Below are 19,573 nucleotides of genomic sequence, written 5' to 3'. Positions count from 1 at the left end.
ACGTTTCGGACGCCGGATAAGGCTACGTTCCCGATTTGTATCGGCATTCAAACCCGAGTACACTCCCCTTTTGTGCCATTCTGTTATTAACGGGAAATCTACCCGTACAGAACAAATCACTCGACTTCCAAGTTTGATTTTAGGTATATACGCTGTAAAGGTATCAGACTGAATTAGGCCTACCAAGACTAAATATCTAATATTCTTTTTTAATAAAAGTTTATTTTAAACCATGAAGTATCTGTCTCTATAGTATATTACTTAATATTTACTAGCAATAGATGTATCTTTCAAATTAATTAAATTAAAAGTAAGAAGTAGAATATGTTGCCCCTTACTTTTAAATGTCTACGAGCGGGTGCGCTACAGTCGCTTGATAAATATAGGTTTTTCTAGCGCTCGTGCAAATGGCGCGTGCGAAGAATATACTATTAAAACCGTGTCTTGTGACGTTAGAGCAACATTGTTTTCACTTATTTTATTTTTTAGAACCATCTATTGCGATGATTATTTGGTTTAAAGATTCTACTAAATTTTGACCCTATCCGGGGAAATATATTCTGAACCGCCCGGCATAAGTTATATTTTTAGAATACAGCTAAGGTACCCTACGCGAAGAGAGTATATTTTTAAATATAGCCATATTATAATTGGAATGCTTACACAATCAATGCAATATCGTTATTTCACTGTGAACTAATGGGTCGTTTCAAATTGTATCCGATAAAAGAGTAATATTTCGTACTTATATCTCCGTTTTAAGTAAGTAAGTTTAACAAAATACCTCTCTGGTTCAAGAAAAGTGTAGTCACTTCATACTCAATAAGGGGAAAGCACTCTCAAGGGAATTTATAGAAGGGTCTATGGCGAAAGGTCCGTAAAATTGTTAAAATGAAATATAATATTGGTACCCTTAAAATAAACCTTAAAATATTCAGCCTGGAATATATCAATTTATATTTGTTTTTCTTAGAGGTCAGAATTCGTTTCGAAAAAATACATGACAACCTCGAAAGTTTTAAAAGCATTCTAATACTCTTTTCGACCAAGGCTTATCAAACTGGGTTAAGTAAACCGAAGTTTATTTATTATAAAGCATTTTTAAGCCTCGTTTGAAGACCGTATTAGGGCCGTTACTGACTGAAGAGGGTTTTTGTGGTTTATAAATAATAAATACACATCTGGGGAATATTTTATCAAATTCAAATTGTTTTGTTAACAACTTGCATTTTTATACAATCTTAAGTAACATAATAATGATACTTTTAACTTTAGCCAAGTGATTTTATTTAAATACCACCTTTCTTAAACACTGACAAATTAGTAGAAGTATTAGCTTAATTGAAAATTTTTTATTGGTCAGCTAAATTCAAACCAATTCAGATCTGAAACTTGAAAAATATTACGCCTGAAGACGAAATCGCAGGTTTTTTTAGCCAATTTGATCTTCCGTATTAATAATGCATTATTATTTTTCCGAAGTCAGTTTTAATTTTCATTTTGAATGCGTTTTAACTGCAAATGGTTAAGGAGTAAGAGTAGAAAATCGCGATACTAGGTGGCGCTATATGATGTTATTTGCGTCACTGTGAAATCCAAACCTATTTATCGTTTTGTCGTACTTATCGGGATAATAATACTTAGGATACAATGAATAACCCTTCTTATATGGAACTAGAAGTTAATTTTGTCAATTTTATAGAAATAAGTAATAATAAACACCCAAGGCACAACCTAGGCCTAAGTCACTTTTAAAGCCATTAACTCATGTGGCCCTTAAAACAGTGGGAAGATAACATGCAAACTCAACGCATAACGAGTTGTTCCGAGTTTTCACCCAGTGCCACAAGCTGGGATTGAACCCGGCTCCTCTTGCTGCGAGGCAAAAGTGCTAGCCACTCTGCCACCCCATCATTGGTCCCTCTATAAAGTAATTTGGCAGCATTTTGAAATTATCTACTCCTCCCTCATTGAGAGCGCCTTTTAGCGGTTCGAAACGGTACTAACGCACCGTGTTAGAAAATATATGACCAATATTCTTAACTTCCATCGCCACCTTAATAACAGGGGTCAACAACGTTGCTATCCCTCCTGGTGGATTTAAATTTCATTGAATTTGAACGACCAATCTTTATAATTAAACCCGCCATAAGACGCGATAAGCGACGTGAAAGACGTCACGGGAAGAATTAATCCACGCAGGAGTAATTAGCGCCATCTATTCTAAAGAATATAGATTATTCCAGGACCTATAAAAAGAGCAAAGGGCGAAAAAAGGTTATCGGCTCCCAGCAAACGCTTAATTTCCAATTAAAAGGCTTGCTGGTGTCGCTTTATTTTTGAGCCAGCCGGGGTCGTTAAGGCCTTTTCATGATCATTCATCTTTTTAGCGCGTTTAATATCGGAGCCTTTAATGGCACCGCGTCGAAAACGCCTCTGTTTCGCCGCAGATATTCGCGATAATATCTTTCAAATATCTCCTTTCATTCAAGCGAAAATTTGGGGCCGCTATATTATTTTCTATAAATTTATTCATTAGTTAATTATTTAGAGACACTTTGCTTAATTGATATCCGCCAACTAGGCGCGTTGTCGATAATTTATATTGAAAGGGGATATTTTTTTGGAGGGGTACCTTGTTTCGTTGCTCTTTCATAAAAGTGACGATAGCTTGATGATTATGCGGTGGATTTTAATGGGATTTCTCTACCCGGAGTTTTTTCGCATTGGACTTGGAAAGTTTTGGCTTATACATATTTATAAGCGATTATACGTAGTGGATTTAGTAACGTGGGGTTTTCCGTGGGCGTGAACTCCGTAGGGAGTTTGGTTTATTAAATTATTATTCATTTAATTGAACACTGTAGGAAATATGGTTTGATTACTCATGGGTACTGATCATTTACGCACGAAGCCCATAAAGTCAATGACAATTTTCAAACCATGTTTTCAAAAGAGTGTTTCACTTTGCGTGCTCTGCACCTGAAATTATTATAATAATAATTATATTAATGATATTTAAATATTCCGTGCAAAGGTGCACATTTTTGTACAACTTTGATGGCATACACGGGTCACAAAGGGAAATGACCTAAGTCAATGGAGATACATTTTGCCGAGGGGCAGATCACCCCCCTTTCGGGTGCATAAATAATCGGATTAAACCCAATTAAATGTATTAAATCGTGCTAATCGTGATTACATTTTTAATCTAATTTAACCACGATTTAATCAGTTTAATCGTGATTTAATCGGCTTAATCACTTAAACGATTTAATCGTGATTTAATTGGCTTAATCACTAAATCGATTTAATCGGCTTATTCACAAAATCGATTTAATCGTGATTTAATCGGCTTAATCCCAAAATTCAGTTAATCGTGATTTAATCGGCTTAATCCCAAAATTCATTTAATCGTGATTTAATCGGCTTAATCACAAAATCAATTTAAACGTGATTTAATCGGCGTAATCACTTAATCGATTTAATCGTGATTTAATCGGCTTAATCACTAAATCGATTTAATCGTGATTTAATCGGCTTAATCACTAAATCGATTTAATCGTGATTTAATTCATTTAATCATCTTAATTGGATTTAATAGATCAAGGGTGCAAACTTAATCATCGTAGTGAACTGCCTTCCGCATTTTACACAACGTGTTGGTCATGTTTTTATAACTGAACCTTTTAGTACCAATATTCAAGAATTACCATGGGCTTATAATCAGAATGGTAAAACCTCTTAAAAGCGTTGTTTTACCATGGTAATAATATTTTTGACATTGGAAAACAATCATTTTTCAACTTATTTGGTGTCACTTTTAAAATATTGAAGTTTTATAATTCCCATTATTGGCCGGGTTACAATGCGTATGAGGGTGGTGGCAAGCTCTTCATGCCACGCGAACCAACAGCGCCCTACACTCACTATTACCGTTAAACTCAACAAGTTTTTATTAAGAATTACACTTTCACAAACAAAAATGTTTAAAAATGTTGTCTCAAGCAAATATGCCTTTTAGATGTCCATAAATTTACCCATTAAATTTATAGAAATTGAATATTTTTTAAGAATTGTAGATTATTAAAATAAATACTCCATACCCGATTGCAATACGAAAGCTAACACGATCCTTGAATTCTAAACTATATTTCGAAATCGAGATTCTAACTTCGCTATGAAAAATTCAAACCTCCCAAGAGACTGAAAAATGAAAAGAAACCCCTCAACTCGTTAAAAACGTATTCAGGAAATACAACAGATGTAGATGGTGACGAATTAAACCCAATCTTCGTATAATCGGCTTAGTCCACCCTCACCATTCAAAACTACACGCGGGAAACAAGTTTTGAAGTAGAGCGGGGAATCCGGTACGATGGAGTTCTCGTTTTTCCCTCGCGGCGAATACAATGCCAATCAAATCGTATAATGGGCTTTCCGTCGAGTTCCCGATACCTTTCGAGGGTACTCCGAACCATATCGGACCGAGTGTTCCCCCGTATAGCTGGTTCAATATTTGACAAGCACTACAGAGAAGTTGGGATGAAGGGCTAATAAGAGTGTGGCGGCGGCCAACTCAGCTATTTTAAATTACCTCTTTACAACTGTCCCTCCGTATACGATAAAAACCCGGGTAGATAAAACACGGTTTCCGTTACGAGACAAGTACCATTAGGCGCTTGTAGCAGCGCCATCTCTCGGCGCTCCTCGAAACTAAATAGCTTCCTAATAATAGGAACCCGCGACCATCGAATTGAGCGATCGCCTAACGACCAATATTACAGTTAATCTCGTTCTTCTTCCTACGCCTGGCAAACAAAGACGTCTTCGCGTTCCCCGATACTCCCAAACGCCTACCCATTTGCCATTGTCTATTTCGGCTCCAAATTGGCCAACGAGTCTTGATTGGAAGAGGCGCGGGAGAGAGTCACCTCGGTGTCTTCGCTCCGGTGTGCCTCTTTGCCGTGGCGCTTTTCGTTAATGCTAGCTGCGGGGTCATTTCATTGCCTGGTCTCTTAATTGGATGGTGTGTGGCTGGGAAGAGAAAGCCGCGGGGTTTCTCGGCTTCCTGGCGGATCGACGTCCGAATGTAATCGATCCCTCTCATTTCTATATCCCGTCTAAAAGTAGGCCGTGTCTCTTCCACCCAGCCTAGATTCTTCTTTAATAGTTTACGTTTGGGAGACCGAGTCTCTCTCTTAAAATTTTATCATATTTTCCAGCGTGAAACCGTGAGTGTATTCATTTAAGTAATCAGGTGAATAAATCCTATTAAGTAGTAAAGGTAATAGGTGTTTTTATAAAATAAAACAATAAAAATTAGAAGCATAAATATTTAAATGCTTTACTTGCACGCGAGTTTTGCACGTGGGTTTAGATTGCGAAGGGTCTCGCGACTGCCGCGCGTGCTCTCTACCTTCAAGAGCTACAGCTAAGTGACGTAGACAAAACATTATCACATGACCTCAGGTATTTTATAGAAACACCTATTGTTTTAAGAATTCACTGGAAACTAGATGTAACAAACACAAGAAGCGTTGGTTTTGCGCTTGTTGCAACTCACTGAAACTCTCTGGCACTCTTTTAACTCATCGTAGGAAAATGGGAAACAACAGGCATACTTCTCAACTCACCCCCTACAACTCCTTAACATTTTTGAAAAACCTTTTGAAACACCCTGTATAGAGTGCACGATAAAATACGTCAAAACTCATTCATTTGACGTCATTTTACTAAAATTCTTGCAACATAACCGTGGTAAAATAAGTTCCTGAAAATATAAGTGGATAATAAATACCTTTAACCTGTTCTACCTCTTACTCCTAAATATTCCATTATCTTGGCTTACATATAGAGTAGCTTCCAACTAAACAGACGGCTATTACGGAGGACCAAATCCGATTACGCGTCCTTACTCTTCTTTTTGAGGAGGAGTAGAAAATGTAGCCCAAATCCTATTACTCCGCTGTACCTTTTGCTTTTAGGGTAAAGTAGAAAGTGTAGCCTAAATCCCAGCTGCACTTACAAAGGAGACTACCCGAGGTGTAACACACCGATTTTGTTCAAAATCGGGGGTTAGGTAGACCTTTATGTAACATGAAAAACCTTAAAGGGAAATGTCTCCATAGGCAACCGTTTTGCCATGGCAACCAAAAATGTTTTTGACAACACAAAATGGAAATTTTCCTATTGAATATAACATGGGAATCTGACCGACTTTAAGGGTACCCCTGTAAAGATTTTCATCAACTTCGAACATTTTCATTATTTTCTTATTTATATTTTCTATTTTTAGCATTTTTAAAAAATTAAAATTTTTTACAGGGGGGGGGGGGTACCCTTAATATTGGTCAGATTCCCATGTTATTTTCTATGTTAAAATTTCCATTTTGGTTGTCATGGCAAAACGGTTGCCTATGGAGACATTTCCCTTTAGGGTGTTTCAAGTTACACGAAGGTCTACCAAACCCCCGAGTTTGAACCAAATCGGTGTGTTACACCTCGGGTCGTCTCCTTGTTAGTCAATAGTGTACGGCGTAGAGTAATTCTTACCACCGGATCAATAGTGCGGTTTAAAAAGCGCACCCGACAAGTAAATTCATCTATTTCAACTTATCCAGATACGTAATTTCAATTTGTATGGTACGTTTTCGAAAGGGCAAAAAATGACTCATTATTCAGACTCGAATAAACCCACCGATTCCATTGTCTACGAATCTGGTAGGTGTTCTTTTTTCTAGTTCGTGGGATAAATATGTTTCGGACAGTAGTCTGCTCTTGAAGTCCCCCAAAAGCGGCGGCGGTACGAACCGAACTTGCTTTTCGGCTGCCGGGGTGGTCTTTAAGAATTAGCATTTGAAAAGGGACCAACGGACTGACAAAGGAAGGCCCCTTACTCGATGCCGGAACATTTTTTTCGGACATTGAATGAATAATGGCGACTGAAATCTCTTCTCTCCGCGAGCGAGTTCTAAAGACGCCGAAAAGTTATGAAAAAGCGTAGGACATCATTTCAGTCTTTCGTACGCAAATGCGGGCGATAGTGGCTCGCGCCCGGGCTCCAAAGCAGCCCGGAGAAAGGAATTAGGAATTGCAAATTACCGCCGAAACATTGTGTGGCACTCTTCTATTCATTTTCCAAAGGTCAAAACGATATTTTTCATTATGTTTTCCATAAAGGGTGGTCTCCCTCGGTTTAAATCAACGATATTTTATAAAACTAAGCGCGGACTAAGATATCTTTGGCGGGACTAGGTCCTGTTATTTTCCAAGAGTGGTCCCGGGCACCGATAAAATCATAACTACGGACTCCAATAGAGAAGTTATTAATCGCGATTATCATTATAGAAAATTGGGTATAAAAATGATAGAAATTTATTGCTACTTTATTTGCCTTAGTCGTGGATTCGGGGAGTGGGAACCCCGATAGAACAATATTTACGGGGCCTTATAGAGACGTTATTATTAGCACTTTCGCCTCGCAGCAAGAGAAGCCGGGTTCGATCCCAGCTTGTGGCACTGGGTGAAACCTCGGAACCACTCCTTCTGCGTTGAGGTTGCAAGTTCTCTCTCACTGGTTTTAGGAGTTTCCCCTTCTGTAAAAACTTGTCGAGGTTAACGGTAATAGTTAGTGTAGGGAGCTGTTGGCATGCAGGGCTTGCCACCACCCTCCTACGCATTGTAACCCGGCCACCTGAATTAATGGCTTTAGAAGTCGCTTGATGACTTAGGCCTAAGGTGGTGCCTTGGGTATTAGCCTAGCTGATTATTATTATTATTATTATTATTATTAAATAAACATGCTTATAAAGTAGATGATGACATTTATTAATTTTTCCTTATTTGACTAAGGTCAAAGTGTATTGTACCCAGGGTTGGCAAGAGCCAGCCAGACTTATTTAAACCACCCTGGTTTATGCCGGATTTAACCACCGAAAAAAATCCATGGTTCAAACTACTTTTTTATATTAAAAAAATTGAGAAATTAATTAGAAATATTGAATAAACTAAAACTTAACCTTCACTTTTTGTCGCAAGTAATGACAGCTAGTTATAAGCAATAGTTGATTTTATAAAATGTCTTTACGATTGCCCAACTTGTTGAAATGTTGCCCTGGAATAGTTCAGCCAATGCCTAAGAATGAGAGGCGACGTTTTAACTTCAAAAGTCGCCTCTCATTGGGCGTCCGTACAGATTCCGGGATTTTCAAAACACACGGCGATTTCGCGTTGGCGGCATCTGCTTTTTTCGGCATAGTTTTTATTTTCTTAAAATTAGAGTTTAAATTTTTTCTAATGACTGTAAATTGGAAAAATATGTAGTTTTGGAAGCTGAATAGTTTGAAGGTATTGTATTTTCCGATTTCATTATCCCTTTAATGGTTTTAACCGGCTTAAGCCAACTGTTACATCCGGTTTTAAGCATACTGGATTTATAAATTTTTAAAAAACCGTTTTTTTGCCAACCCTGGTTGTACCTTTACCCATCTCCATTAAAATTGTAGCCAATCTATACAATACTCGCGTGACCAAATAGTGGAAATCAACCGTGATTCCACTAAATTCTACCAACATTATATCATGGACTTTATATTTAACCGAAACGTCAAAAATTAAGTCGGATCTAGTTTCCGTATTCAAGGGGCCGCGGTGCTGGTCTTAAAGGGGGCCAATTCCGATCACGTCATTACGGGCACTATAAATTTACATTATCCAGGCCCCCACTGTTCCACATCCGGGCGCCAGGATTACCTGAAAGCGAAGATGACTTCGGGTTAATAGCGGTAACCCTGCCTATCTAGATTGACGTGACGACGTTAAAGGCGAGATTGCGCCGGCACCGTAAAACCCCGAACCCCAGCTCCCCACTATCATCCGCTACTTAATTCCAGGGTGAGGTAGGAGGTACAGTCCACGATAACTCGGGGTAAGTTTCACTCGGGTTGAGCTCGGCGAGGGCTTAGCCCGAACGTTACCCGAGTTGCTTCTGATGGATGAATCCGGAGCGCAGCGGTGAATGAAAAAGTCATCTCTCTCTCACTCTCTCTCTCTGGGGCGGCACCCCGCGTCTGATTACATCATTGCTCTTTACGGCCACAATCTACGTCTCCTCTCGCAGAGGCGCGCGCCGTTTCGGTCGTGTCGATATTGAATGTATACTGTTGGACGAGATCCGAGTCGCGACGCACTTCACGCGATATCTCCTGACTGCATACGATCCGTATAGAGACACAGTCTTTGAAGGTGCGACAACGAACTTCCGGTTGCCATCGTCACCATCAAAGACTAGTTTTTTAATAGACTTTATTATTTATTTTAATAGACTTTATTATTTATTTTAATAGACTTTATTATTTATTTTAATAGACTTTATTATTTATTTTAATAGACTTTATTATTTATTTTAATAGACTTTATTATTTATTTTAATAGACTTTATTATTTATTTTAATAGACTTTATTATTTATTTTAATAGACTTTATTATTTATTTTAATAGACTTTATTATTTATTTTAATAGACTTTATTATTTATTTTAATAGACTTTATTTTTTGTCGCCTGTTCTCGGACTAAAAGTGTACCTTTTTTATCCTAAAACGTTTTATTCGCCTGTTCCTGGGATGAGAATTACTCCGGCCCATAAAGTATTCGCTTGTTTCGGAGTATTAGGGCTATTCTTTTTACTTCTTCTGAAAAGGAGGTGTAAAGGAGTAATTCGGATTTTGTCGTTTGCTAGCCAGAATTTATCTGCTGAAAAGGGCAATATTTTACTCCGACTCAAACTATTCGCCACCACAGAATCTGAGTAAACTAACGCCATAGCGTTATTCTTCTCACCCTACTCCGATATCCCGGAATAAGTGAAATGAAACCACCTATCTGCTAGGCTAATACCAAGGCACCACATAAGCCTAAGTCGTCAAGTGACTTTTAAAGCCATTAATTCAGGTGGCCGGGTTACAACGCGTAGGAGGGTGGTGGCAAGCCCTGCATGCCACGCGACCCAACAGCTCCCTAAACTTACTATTACCGTTAACTTCATGAAAAGGTAAAAAGAAGAACTCAGTGGAAAACTCCTTAAACCAGGGGAGATGGAACTCAACGTGGAAAGAATAGTTGAAAACTATTCGTGAGTTCTGAACCGTTAAGAGAACGGCTTAGGACTGAGCTGTAACGTCACGCAAAAGTTCTGGATAGTTCAGAACTTTTGTACGAATAGTTGTGATTCGTACGATTTGACGTACGCAGCCCGATGTGCAGACGAATTTTAGAGATTTCAACCTTGAGTTCCGGCCAGTACTTGCTCTTGAGCAGGTACCATTTAGAACGGTTCCGAACGGTTCAACAAGAGGTTCTTGTCTGCGAATAGTTTGCATTTGGGTAGTTCTAGATTTTTTTGCCGAATAGTGCGCATGGGGACTGGTTGAACGGTTCAGAACTCACGAATAGTTTGCAGCTAATGGTTCCCAAGTTTTCGCCCAGTACCACAAGCTGGAATCGAACACGGCTTCGGCTTCGCTTGCTGTGAGGTGAAAGTTTAAACCACTCCACCACCCCACATTAGTGAGACAGTGCAGTTTGCTCGTCTCCATGTCAATGCCAACGACGGATAGTTAGCGAGCAGTAGCGTAAATAACTACCCTGCAGACCCCGCAATGCGTGGGCCAAGGTTTCAAGGGGCCCCATAATGGAGACCTTAGCTACCCCACTGTTAGGATGTAGGTGGTTGTCCTCAAAAGTACATTATAAAGCGATTACAGCAGTTCGTCACACCTCATAAAAACTAATTGACAATGTTATTTAATGCAATTTCGTCTACTTCGAGCTGATTAGATCGAATGAGAAAATATAGATTTGGGTAGCGCGTTGGAAAGCTACACAATCTTCATGTACGTCCAAGGACTATAGAAACAAATTTGAACTACAGTAGCAGAAATAGCAATCGCCTAATCTGACTGAGACTGCAAAGTTTTTTAAAACCTTTAAAATAAAAATATATATTTTCTAAGGCAGCCATATTCACTCCTATCTTCTGATTTGTCTAGAGCTCGGCGAAACAGATAAATTAACCGCTAAAATTTCGATTAACCATAAAAATTACGATTAACTGTTTATTCGTGGATATTATCCAGACTAAAAAGCAATTTAACATGTAAAAATAATAGATTTTTTCGGATAATTTGTGGATAAATGTGTGTTTTGGATAAAAACAAATAAAGTGATTAATTCTTATCCAAACGCCGAGCTCTAGATTTGTCTATTTTGTGTCCTCACTTCTTCAGACGAAATAAATTTCTATGAAAACAAATCCCTCGGGTAAACCATATACGGTTAATAAATATAAATTCCTATAAGGTTTACTTTCATTTCTTTTATCTTCCGTTAAAATAAACAGAGCCGACTAAAGCTTAAACGATAACTTACCTAAATTTATTGTCCCTTACATCGAAATTCGTTGACTCTAGCCGCGGGGTTGCTAACATTTTATTTCGGAATGGGAGAATATAGACCTATAGAACTTCTAGTTGTAGGAAGGGAATTTGTATTAGGCCACGGTACCAGGCAGATTGAATAGGGTACGATTGATTGATTATTAGCGACTTCGAGTCTGCTTTTCCAAAGATAAAGACTTTATTCCGATTCGGAAAACTTTCCGAGAGGTTTTCTACGAATTTGAAATGAGAGCGCCTTGTCGTCTGTTTCACCGCGATACGTCAAAGACCGGCGGCCGAGTCGCCTTGATTTTAAGGCGCGCTTTTCGGCTGACATTACCCCGCCTTCGTTATAAAGCAAACCGTACCTTAACGCGGGTTTGGATAGCGGTGTTAAGTCAAACGATAACATTTTAGCTTCCATAGCGAGCGGGCGAACCGCCCCGAGCAGTGAACGCCGTTCTAAAGCTTCTGTTCGGGACAGAGACGGATCGGTTCTCTTTTCTATACATTTCCTTCTTCCCGGGCCCACCACAACCCCCCAGCCCACCCCTCTTTCACGGGGGCTGGCCCAAAGCCCCCTTCCATTTTAACCATCCTCATTTTAACACTATTCGCGATGCGATATCCTTGGCGTTCGCAAGCTCCCTTTTCAAAACTGGAGACCAATTGGGCTTTAAATTGGGATTCATCAAAGATTTACTCACTAAAGTCAAAGCGCTATTACCTAGCCCCCTCCTCCCCTTTGGATCGTTTGTCGTTACATTTATCCAACTTATACAGGGTGTTTCAAAAGGTTGTGCAAATATTTTAAGGAGTTGTAGCGGGTGAGTTTTGAAATACACGTATTGGATTTACTTATTTTGAAACACGAATATCTGTACTTTCCGCAATTTAAAGTAAGGGAACCCCAATTTTACAGGGTGTTTTAAAAGGGTATGCAAACATTTTAAGGAGTTGTAGGGGGTGAGTTTAGTAGTATGCCTGTTTTTCCCCCATTTTACTACGATGAGTGAAAAGAGCGCCAGAGAGCTTCAAAGTGTGTCTTCCTATTGGCCCTGGAAGTAGACTGCAACTAGCGCCAAACCAAGCAGCAGGGAAACGCGAACATTAAGGTTTGGGTTCGTGTGATAGGTAAAAAAGGACTTTGTAAACCAATCGAGATAACCAGCGTAAAAAAGGTAACTTAAACCGTATTTAAAGTCCCTGCTGCTGGTTTTGGGCTAGTAGGCTACACTTTGAAGCTCTCTGGCGTCGAAAAAACAGGCATACTTCTCAACTCCTTCAAATTTTAGCATAACCTTTTGAAAGACCCTGTATATACCGGAGGGTTTAGGTAGGTCGCTAGCTAAATTGAAAATGAGTTTTAACGGCGGAATTAATTTTAATCAAGAATTCTTCTGCGCTTGTAATTCCAACTCTATGCTGTAAAATCACATCGCCTCGGGGGCAGGAATCTAACCCGTGACCTTTGGGTTTCTAATTATTCTAGCTTAATATAAATATCGCTATTGTATTCCGTGACTACGGGCTATCAAATCTAGTGGATTTCGAAATGCTACGGCACAGGTAACGTAGCGTTAATTGTAACCCACTCGAAGAATTAACGCACCCTTTCGATTCTTTCCCTAAATTGGATGTCCGAGAACTGTTAATTGTGACCCCTGAAATTCGATAGAAGAGTTATTGGGACTGTTATCCGGAATGTTTTAGAAAGCTGTCAGAAATGTTTTGGAAAGTAAGAAAGTTATCCGGAATCTTTTAGAAAGTTATCAGGAATGTTTTAAAAAGTTATCAGGAATGTTTTAAAAAGTTATCAGGAATGTTTTAGAAAGTTTTCAGGAATGTTTTAGAAAGTTTTCAGGAATGTTTTAGAAAGCTGTCAGAAATGTTTCAAAAAGTTATCAGGAATGTTTTAAAAAGTTATCAGGAATGTTTTAAAAAGTTATCAGGAATGTTTTAAAAAGTTATCAGGAATGTTTTAGAAAGCTGTCAGAAATGTTTGGAAAGTTAGAAAGTTATCCGGTATCTTTTAGAAAGTTTTCAGGAATGTTTAAGAAAGTTATCCGGAATGTTTAAGAAAGTTATCCGGAATGTTTAAGAAAGTTATCCGGAATGTTTAAGAAAGTTATCCGGAATGTTTAAGAAAGCTATCCGGAATGTTTAAGAAAGTTATGCGGAATGTTTCAGAAAGTTTTCAGGAATGTTTAAGAAAGTTATCAGAAATGTTAAAGAAAGTTTTCCGGAATGTTTAAGAAAGTTATCCGGAATGTTTTAGAAAATTGTAAAGTGATTTCTTTAAATAATCAGGCGAAAATTTATCAGACTAAATAGTTTTAAATGAAACGGTTTAGAAAATTATCGGTTATTTAAATACCGTCTCATTTACTTCTGGCTTTAGCGGTTTGGGTGTTAAAAAATGACATCACGTAAAACACTTGATATATTATTCCTAGTTGAAATGAGCTGTTAAAAGAGGGCACTTGGCCTCTAAAACATAAGCGTGACTAAAATTCTCCACTTTGGAATTGCGGGCGGGATTTCAGAGGCAAAAGGGAAATGTTTTAGAATTTTTGCATCGTAAAGGAGGCGTGTACGCGGAAGCCCTTTCACTTTAACTCGAGCCTTAAGTCTCGTTTTTAGTTTAACGTCTTTTCGTCGGGGATTTATACGGCGCCGAGGCACGGAATCGTAAAACTCCGTTTTCTTACAAACGACGCTATTTTTATTGAAAATGTAAGCGTTGAAGCCGCGCGCCTGAAAATGACCTCAAGACGTTCATACCTTCTTGTATAGCTAAAACGGGGGCGGTGCGATGCCGTAATGTAAAAGCCGTGTAAGTATTTTCAACCATCTCGAATCCTTCGTAAAGTAACGGGCGAATAGTTCAATATCAGCGTTTCGCCGCTTATATTATTGAAGCAATATTAAAATGTTATTTATAATTCCAACCTTTTTGTTTCAATATTGGGAAGTCAATTTCACTTGCCTTTTCATTTTGCCAAGACTTACCTTATGTTATGTTGCGCAAGCATTACATAACGTAATGGTTATCTTGGGGAAGCCTTACAAAACGTTATGGTTATCTTGCGCAAGCATTACATCACGTAATGGTTACCTGGCTGAAGCCTTACATAACGTAATGGTTATCTTGCTGTAGCCTTACATAACGTAATGGTTTTCTAAACCTAAACTAACACAACGGTACCTAAACTAAACTTAACGCAATATATTGATGCCTGAGTCTTTAACCTAACATAATGATGCCTAAACATAATCTAACGCAACATAAGAATGGCTTAGATCCTAATCTAACTCAATGGTGAATAAAGTTAACCTGACACAACATAATTATGCGTATGTCTCTAACCTAACAAAACGGTACATAAACTAAACTTAACGCAATATATTGATTCCTGAGTCTTTAACCTAACACCATGATGCCTAAACATAATCTAACGCAACGTAAGAATGGCTTAGATACTAACCTAACTCAATGGTGCCTAAAGTTAACCTGACACAACATAATAATGCCTCAGTCCCTAACCTAACGCAATTGCGTCTATAATCTTAACCTGACACAACATAATAACCCAGCAGGGTGGTGTCAAAACTTATCCTGGCACAAAATTATTGTGCCTCAGTCTCTAACCTAACATAATGGCGCCTAAACTTAACCAAACACAACATAATGCTGCCACAGTGTCTTACCTAACACAGTGGTGCCTAAACGTAACCTAATACAACGTAATGCTTCATCGGTCTCTAACCTAACGCAACGTAATAATGACTCAGTTTCTAATGGTGCTTAAACCTAAAATAACATAATGGTGCCTAGGCTGATATCCTAGCATGGGGATGACCACCCTGAAACCTAGGAGCAACAAGCACAGCACCCCGCACAAGGAGAACGCAACCCGTCAACAGTCGTGCATTTTCTCGCGTACATTTTTCATTAGTTAGACGCTTTATCACCTTCTGTCGTCGGAAGGGGAAAATTTTGAAATTGTCTTCCCCCTTTCCGTAAAACGTTCAGCGTAAAGGCTCGTCCAATGAAATTTGTACGCAACACTGCGTCAGCGTGTTTAAAGGCTAGCCGCGTTCTCCTTGCGTTTGTTGCTCTTAGTTGAAACAAGGTCGTAATATTATTATAAAAATTTAACCGTGCTATAATAAAGCAGTGCCTAAAGCCTTAACAAAAGGGCGATCTAAAATAATTTAATATAAAAGCGTTTTGTCGTCGGTGGTTCGGCAGCAGTCCGTCACGATTAATGCATCCGGGAGGGAAATTTCTTGTGACAAGTATTATAGGCAGCGAGAGTGAGGGGTCTATACCTGGAATGCTGGCACATTTTGGTCGATAAAGCTTTCCCCGAGAGGGGATTTTTATCCGATTTTCCAAAGCGGGAAAACACTTGGGCATTCACCCGAGACACGCAATTCCCGCTGGACGGTCACCGCCTTTTCCCGATCCTAGACGAAACAGACTCGCAAACGTCAACCGACCAATTGTTTTCGACGCCGACATAATTGACTGCAAAATGATTTCGCGTGAAGTTACCTCCCCCTTTCCCCCTCCTAGCAGCCGACACCATCGAGGCATTTTCATTACTAATAAATCGTTTCCCTACACTTTGTCGAGAACTTATTTAGATTACTGAGAACGTACGGCAATATCTTCCAGGGCCACTAACATGATCTACTACCTAAGCTCCTCCTCCCTCGTTATGAAGAGCTCATTTAGGTTACTGAGAACGTACGGCACTATCTTCCAAAGTTCCAGGGCCACTAACATGATCTACTACTTAAGCTCCTCCTCCCTCGTTATGAAGAGCTTATTTAGGTTACTGAGAACGTACGACACTATCTTCCAAAGTTCCAGGGCCACTAACATGATCTACTACTTAAGCTCCTCCTCCCTCGTTATGAAGAGCTCATTTAGGTTACTGAGAACGTACGACACTATCTTCCAAAGTTCCAGGGCCACTAACATGATCTACTACCTAAGCTCCTCCTCCCTCGTTATGAAGAGCTCATTTAGGTTACTGAGAACGTACGACACTATATTCCAGGTCCACTAACATGATCTACTAACTAAGCTCGTCCTCCCTCATTATGAAGAGCTTTTTTTTGGTTACTGAGAACGTACGAAACTATATTCCAGGCCGTTAATACGATCTACTATCTAAGCTAATCCCCCATGGGTATCAAGAGCTTATTTAGATTACTAAGAACGTATGAAACTATCTTCTAGGTCCTCGAATATGATCTACTACCTAAACTCCTCCCTCTCGCATAAATCCGTCAATTAGGCCAATTATATAGCGCCATCTGTATCGGTTGGAGGAACGTTATCTATTATCTATCCATATTGTGGATTGGTTATTAGATAAAGTTACTGTTTCAATTTGAATTTGAATTGTGAATTTAAATCTAGTCTACTAGGTTCTTGTTCCTGTGAACGGTTTATTTTATTATGTAAATGAATAAACGGCCGGCTTTCTTAAATGATAAATTGACTAGCCATGTGCTTCTGTTATCAAGGTTTCTTAATTATATAATGCAAATTTAATCGCAGCATTTATTTCAAATATTTCCATCTTGTTCTTGAATGTTACGGTACTTTCCAATTTACCATTATTTAAAGAATTATCATTTTAACCCGTGTATCGTTTTTTTCGTAGCAGTGGATGGACGCTGGACGTCATGGTCATCGTGGTCCACGTGCAGCCCGGATTGTCGTCACAACCGTCGGAGAACCTGCACCAACCCTCCACCTTCCAACGGAGGCCGATACTGCGGCGGCAAGGACCTGACGACCACCAACTGTACGGGAGGAATGTGCAGAGGTAAATCAAATATTAACTATCTAAGGAAAAAGCTCCGGTCTAACGTAACTCCTTGCCTTAGTAATCCCCACTCCCTCACCGATACGGATTAGGCGTATAGAAACGACGCGAGACGCGGAGCATTTATAATATTATCGACAGGCGGCGACGGCTTTAGAAGTTCCGATCATCAATTTTCAAAACGCTTTAATTCAGCCCAGTTCATCAATTTACGATCGGGTATTCAAAGGCAGATCAAACCATCAGCGGGGCTCGGAATTCTCCAAAGGGTCATTCCCTCTCTTCGCCAACGACGTCTTGGCCCCTTTCGCCTTTTGATATTTGAACGACCCCTTTCGCAAATTTCCTTTGAATTATTGCTCCCAATAATAATGAAATATAAGAGACGTCCCTATAAATAAAAGCGAACGCGCTTCTAACAAAATATTCTTTTGTTTCGAAAGGGGAGCGAGATAATGAGTTGCTTAGCATTGACAAGAGTTATTTGCTGTCGGTGTAAAGTATTACAACGGGATTGGCCGAATATATCTTCGTTTTTCGTGCCAATATAACTTATACAGGGTGTTTCAAAGGGTTATGCAAAAATTTGAAGGAGTTGTAGGGGATGAGTTGAGAAGTATGCCTGTTTTTTTCCCATTTTCCTACGATGAGTTTAAAGAGCACCAGAGAGCTTCAGTAGGTTGCAACAAGCGCGAAACCAAGCTGCAGGGAAACGAGAAACTTAAAGTTTGGGTTCGTGTGATAGGTAAAAAAGGACTTGTAAACAAATCCTGCTTGAAGGGACTAGTAGGCCACTTTTTGAAGCTCTCTGGTGCTCTTTTAACTCATCGTAGGAAAATGGGGGAAAAACAGGCGTACTTCTCAACTCACCCCTACAACTCCTTAAAATTTTAGCATAACTTTTTGAAACGCCCTGTATATTTGAAGGCTTAAATGGCTCAATTTAAACCCCACTCCGTCGAATTCTCTTTAGCAGCAATGCGTTTTATTTATTTCTTTGACAACGTTTCCGATAAATCCCAAAAAGGTTCGTCTTACAACCTTTCGAAAGAGCCCGAAAGTTTAATAAATTTGGTAATTGAAATTGCGCTTGAATCTATAAGAGTAAAGCTTTTAAAAGCTTGTTATATAGACTCGTGCAGTTAGCTTCCATTTTGACTTCAAAAGCTCAAATTGGAAATGTACAGAAGGAATACTGAAAATGTGTGTACATTAATATAATATATCGTTATTACTCTTAAAGATATTAAAACGTATCAGTTTGAAAATATTATTATCTTTTTGCGCTTTTCTAATTAGTCTTTTCAGTTAACAATGCGTCGTTTTAAACACTAAGCGTCTACTATAACGGACGAAAATCGAGCGCTTAAGAGTCAAAATGAAATTACAAGTCAAACTCTGAAGTCAATAGCCCTCATGTTCGAAAAGTAAATTCCTTCCCCCTAAACATATTTAATTAGGCTGGTTTATCATTAGTTTCCTAAACTTTACGTCTTCAAACGATATTGAAGCTCTCGCTGGTACTGTTTTTCCTAACCCCCTACTCGTGCCTGGGGATCGTTTCAACATAGTCAAAAATATAAATAAATTTTTCCTAGATAAATTACACTGTTCAATAAATAAATCTATGTTTAGTTTTAGGTGTAGTTTTTGGCAATCTTTTCCTGTATAGCGTGCAGTGTCGAAATCCTCCTTAACCAGTAACCAATCCAGGAGAAGAGAGATCGAGTGAAGAGGGATTTAGGATGTTGGAAGGAAACAATTTTTCACGTCAATTCCATCAAATCAATCGCCCCGGGGGTATTATTTTAAGAAACCGCCGAGCCCCGTGAGATCCGGACCACATGTCACCCATTCCTTTATTCTCTACTCCAGAGAGATCTCCTCCTTTACTCCAGAGATCTCTTCCTTGGAGTGACACCTAAGCGCCAGTAACGCGTTTCCTTTTCTCCAACTCGAACAATAACGAGACCGCGCCATTATTTCCAACCCTTAACAAAGGCCTATTCCCTGTCTAATTATACGGAGTTGACATTCTAGTCTTACCACCGCCAAATCTGACTGCTGGCTTTAAAAGAAATCTCGTCGAAGCTTAATCACGGCGCGGGGGTATTAGCGTGGATAGTGTCTGTCGTTGAGACCCTAAGAAAGCCGCGGTTTCGCTGCCAGCTTTGGGCGTGATCCAATTACGGAGAGGAAGAAATATTGATGGGGTAGACGAGAACTCGGGGTTGTTCCTGGTAATAAACTTAAGTAAACAGCGTCTCTAATGACGCGGGACTCTTCCG

At 39.2% G+C, this 19,573-nt stretch overlaps 1 protein-coding gene across 4 annotated transcripts in view; it reads left to right on the top strand.

Annotated features, from left to right (window-relative positions):
• unc-5 (netrin receptor unc-5) overlaps positions 1-19,573 on the top strand; it is a 195,076-nt gene that overhangs the window by 140,774 nt on the left and 34,729 nt on the right. For 3 of the 4 annotated variants that reach the window (XM_090159043.1, XM_090159044.1, XM_090159042.1), the window contains one exon: positions 17,121-17,285. In XM_090159043.1, coding sequence (XP_090015169.1) covers positions 17,121-17,285 — 165 coding nt within the window. The remainder of the gene's footprint in view (positions 1-17,120; positions 17,286-19,573) is intronic. The other variant, XM_090159045.1, reaches the window with a different exon arrangement.

Source organism: Leiobunum rupestre, chromosome 9 (genome assembly GCF_980474605.1).
Source record: "Leiobunum rupestre chromosome 9, qqLeiRupe1.1.hap1, whole genome shotgun sequence".
Classification (NCBI taxonomy): Eukaryota; Metazoa; Arthropoda; class Arachnida; order Opiliones; family Sclerosomatidae; genus Leiobunum; species Leiobunum rupestre.
This window is presented reverse-complemented; position numbering and strand designations above follow the sequence as displayed.